The following is a 3731-nucleotide window of genomic DNA, read 5'->3' on the forward strand; positions in this document are numbered from 1 at the left end:
GCCTGAAACACCTTCTACGCTACATCAAAGGCACCTAAAATTACAGAATGCCGATCATAGCAGGTCCACTTACCATTACACCTATGCCGACGCTGATTGGGCGTCCAGCACAGATGATCACAAGTCCATTACTGGTTTCTGTTCCTATCTGGGTACAAACATCATTTCATGGAGTGTTAAGAAAAAATCCACGGTAGCCAAATCTTCAACATAAGCTGAGTATCGGGCACTTGCTGCGGTAAAATCCGACATTATATGGCTATGTCATCTCCTCCAAGATTTTCATGCTCAGCAGCACGCTCCAACACCGATCTTCTGTGAAAACGTATCCGCCATTACCCTTGCAAATAACCCCATATTTCATGCAAGGAACAAACATATAGAAATAGATCACCATTTCATCAGTGATCACATCCAACGCCAAGCGATCGAAGTTTCTCACATCAACTATATTGATCAACCAGCGGATATTCAAACAAAACCTCTAATAGGGCGCCGGTTTGCTAAACTGCGCAGCAAATAGACCATCTGTAAACCAGAAGATCAATTTGAGGGGGGATGTTAGCGCACCATAATGTGCTCTGGCAGCACATTATACCATCGTGCTCTGCAGCACGAACTCCTGCAACTCTGAGCTAGCAGCCGGCCTCTAATAGCCATCTGACACTCCAACTGATTGTCTCCTACAACTCTATAAAACTCATGTGCTGTATATCGAACACATCAATGGAAATTCTCAAAAACAATTCTTTCTATCTTCTCTGCTTTCTCCTCTTTTGTTTATCTTACTAACCTCTGCAGGCATTTCTATAACATATCTTTGCAAATTATAAAAACCCTCATCCGCAGCTAATTCCTTCACACGTCTAAGCTTACAGAGTTGAGTGTAGAAGTTCAGCAAGTAAGGTTAGCCTCATGTTTAATTTTTTTTTTTTTTTTTTTAGTTAGAATTTTATATGATAATTTTATAGTTCTGCCGAAATATTGATTTGTTAAGTTCTTTACAAGTTTTGTTGTTATTATTATGAGAAGCTTTATTTTTTTTTTTAAGTTTTTTAGATTATATGTTGAGAAATTGATTTTGTTATGTACGTTTAGTGTATGTTTAATCTTTTTAATTTCAGTTAGAAGTTTGAAATATGTATTTGATAAGTGTTAAGTTCTGCCAAAATATATGTTGGTTTAGTTGTTTTAAAATTTTGTTATTCTTATTATGAGAAGCATTAATTATTTTTAAAAGTTTTTTAGATTATATGCTGAGATTTTGATTTTGTTATGTACGTAGTCTTACAAAATTTAAATGTTTAGTGCATGTTTAGAAATCATAGGACTTAGGAAGATTTAAAAATCTTAAAGCTTAATTACAGCTCGTTAAATAGTTAGCTTCCACCTTATTAGTTTCTGTACTCTTGTCAAATTTGAGTATACATCTTGAACATAGTTTTTGGGTGGATTAATGATAGCTAAGAAGATAGTTAGTAGAAGACCTTAAATATCATTATAAAGCATTAAACTACTCATTCCCTAAAATATCTTTAAATACGCATATCCCTACTTCTAGCTCTATAGGAGACTAATTCCTACATGACATTAAACAACTTAATCCATACAAAACCTTAACTTACTCAATCCTTACAAGGGCTTAGATTACTCTAATACATACCACAAATATAATAAAGAATTAATCCGTATATCTTACTCATGGATTGGTAATGGTTAGTTAATGTGAGACTCGGTAAGCTTGAAATATGCATATGTTTTCTTTGATATAAAATTAGTAACAATAATATTGATAGTATGTCTCGATTGTTGATATATTTACATAATATGTCTCGATTGATGCTATGTTTCGATGGAGAGTTACATATTTCGGGCGAGTTCACACTAACATATATTGGCGGACAAAATAGACCGCTCCTTATCGATGTCAATATTTCCCTTGAAATGTTAAAACTAAGAACTATGTTTGCACTAAGGATAAATTCAACAACAAATACTATTAACCTCACATGTCGTCTTCGTGATAATGGTGGATTTTGTGCGACCTATGTCATCGATGATGAGGTTTTGTGAGTACATGTTGATGCATGCTAGAACACATATTGTCATCGTATATGTGGAGGTTGAGCAAGTTGAGCTCAAGCTTACATGTGAGTTTCAACCAATGAGTTTGTTAATTCTTTGAATGAACATGTTCATCGGCCTCATTTAAATTTTATGTAATAGGCCCACTCTAACATCTGATGCCTTTATGGCCAGTGTAAGAGACAGTCCGAGAAATGTTGAAGATGATTTACATGGTCGCCTTAGTTTATGTGAACGACCAACTTATTTGACGCAACAATTTCCGTCACGACCTAGACCTAGTGTCGGTGAACATCCATCTTGCGAGACAACTAACTATACTCAGTTACAAGATATCCACCCCTCTGTGCCTTACATGCAGCGTAATTCACAAAATGATCAGCAATACATAGAGAAAAATTCTTGTGGTGTAAGAGATCAAGTTGAAGGGTACGAAACGATGAATATCGATAGTACTAATTCATCACATAATGGTAGCTAATAATAATAACTATAATAAGAAAATTAACTTTAACAATAAAAATAATAAAAAAACAACTTAAAACAATAAAATATTCTCATTTTTCAACCTATCTTTCTTATAGCATATTAAATATGAAAGAAGAATAAAAATATAACAATTGAGTAACATTACAAATTTTTTTACAAGACTCACAAATCATTGCCAATAAATAGCTACATATAAATCTAACAAATCATTGCTAATACATAAGAAAATCATTACTTGAATGCGCGAAAATGCATGCAAGCGGAGTTCAATGCGCCGTTAAATTTGCTTCTTCTCCTAAAAACTACTTCGAACATGTTGCTTCCAAAAATTTGACCTATTGCAAATTCTAATCCTCTCTCTTCCATGGAGACCAGGGAGGATATTATGAGGAGGTCTTCAAGAACTAGCAGATCTCATGCAATGGACCAGAGGAACCTTCAACAAAAAAAGCCAAAAATGACACAATCGTGGATAAGGTCTTTCAACCTGGCAACTTGATGCTAAGGAAGGTAAACACAATAGCTCATCAATCAATGCTATGAAAGCTTAGGTCAAGTGGAAAGGATCCTACATAATTAAGAAGCAATTTGGCCTTAAATCATATCAACTGCAAACACACTAAGGGGCTGTTTGGTATGCAGAATTAGGAGGATAAAGTAATGTATTTATGTGCATTTCGTAAATTATATTGTTTGGTTAGCTTTGAACAAAAAGTAAGGAATTCAACCGATGCATCAGCCGTGTATTACTAAAGCCCTTTTGATCGACTTCGAAACCCGCTCAAATTGAGCGGGTTAGAAATCCTCTCAGCACTGAGGACGCTGTCGGCGTTTAGCACTTCCCTCTCCATTAGGAAGGCGTTGTTTGTGTCGAGGCAGAGAAGATTTCTGACCAGAGAAATCCTTGCAGTTTCTTCGTGGATTTTTTCTCTCAATGCTCAGCCCGCAGTTTCCTCGCCACCTTCCCCGAAATATTCATCAACGTGGGTGTCCTCTCCGACTTCATCTCCAACTTCACTTTCTCTGGTCTGCCGGAATACATCAGCTGGCACGTGATGTTCCTTGTCGGAGCTATTCCTCCAATCCTAATCTTCGCTTGCATCCTCATCGTGATACCGGAGTCTCCACGCTGGCTTCTGATCCAGGGGTCCTTGAAG

General features: G+C 36.2%; 1 protein-coding gene across 1 annotated transcript in view; it reads left to right on the forward strand.

The window, feature by feature from the left end:
• The first annotated feature begins 2026 nt into the window (after positions 1-2026).
• Positions 2027-3731, forward strand: part of LOC110107602 — a 6195-nt gene continuing 4490 nt past the window's right edge. The window contains exon 1 of the mRNA XM_020837889.1: positions 2027-2150. Within this exon, the coding sequence (XP_020693548.1) occupies positions 2027-2150 (124 nt within the window). The remainder of the gene's footprint in view (positions 2151-3731) is intronic.

This window comes from Dendrobium catenatum, unplaced genomic scaffold (genome assembly GCF_001605985.2).
Source record: "Dendrobium catenatum unplaced genomic scaffold, ASM160598v2 fragScaff_scaffold_737, whole genome shotgun sequence".
NCBI classification, from domain to species: Eukaryota; Viridiplantae; Streptophyta; class Magnoliopsida; order Asparagales; family Orchidaceae; genus Dendrobium; species Dendrobium catenatum.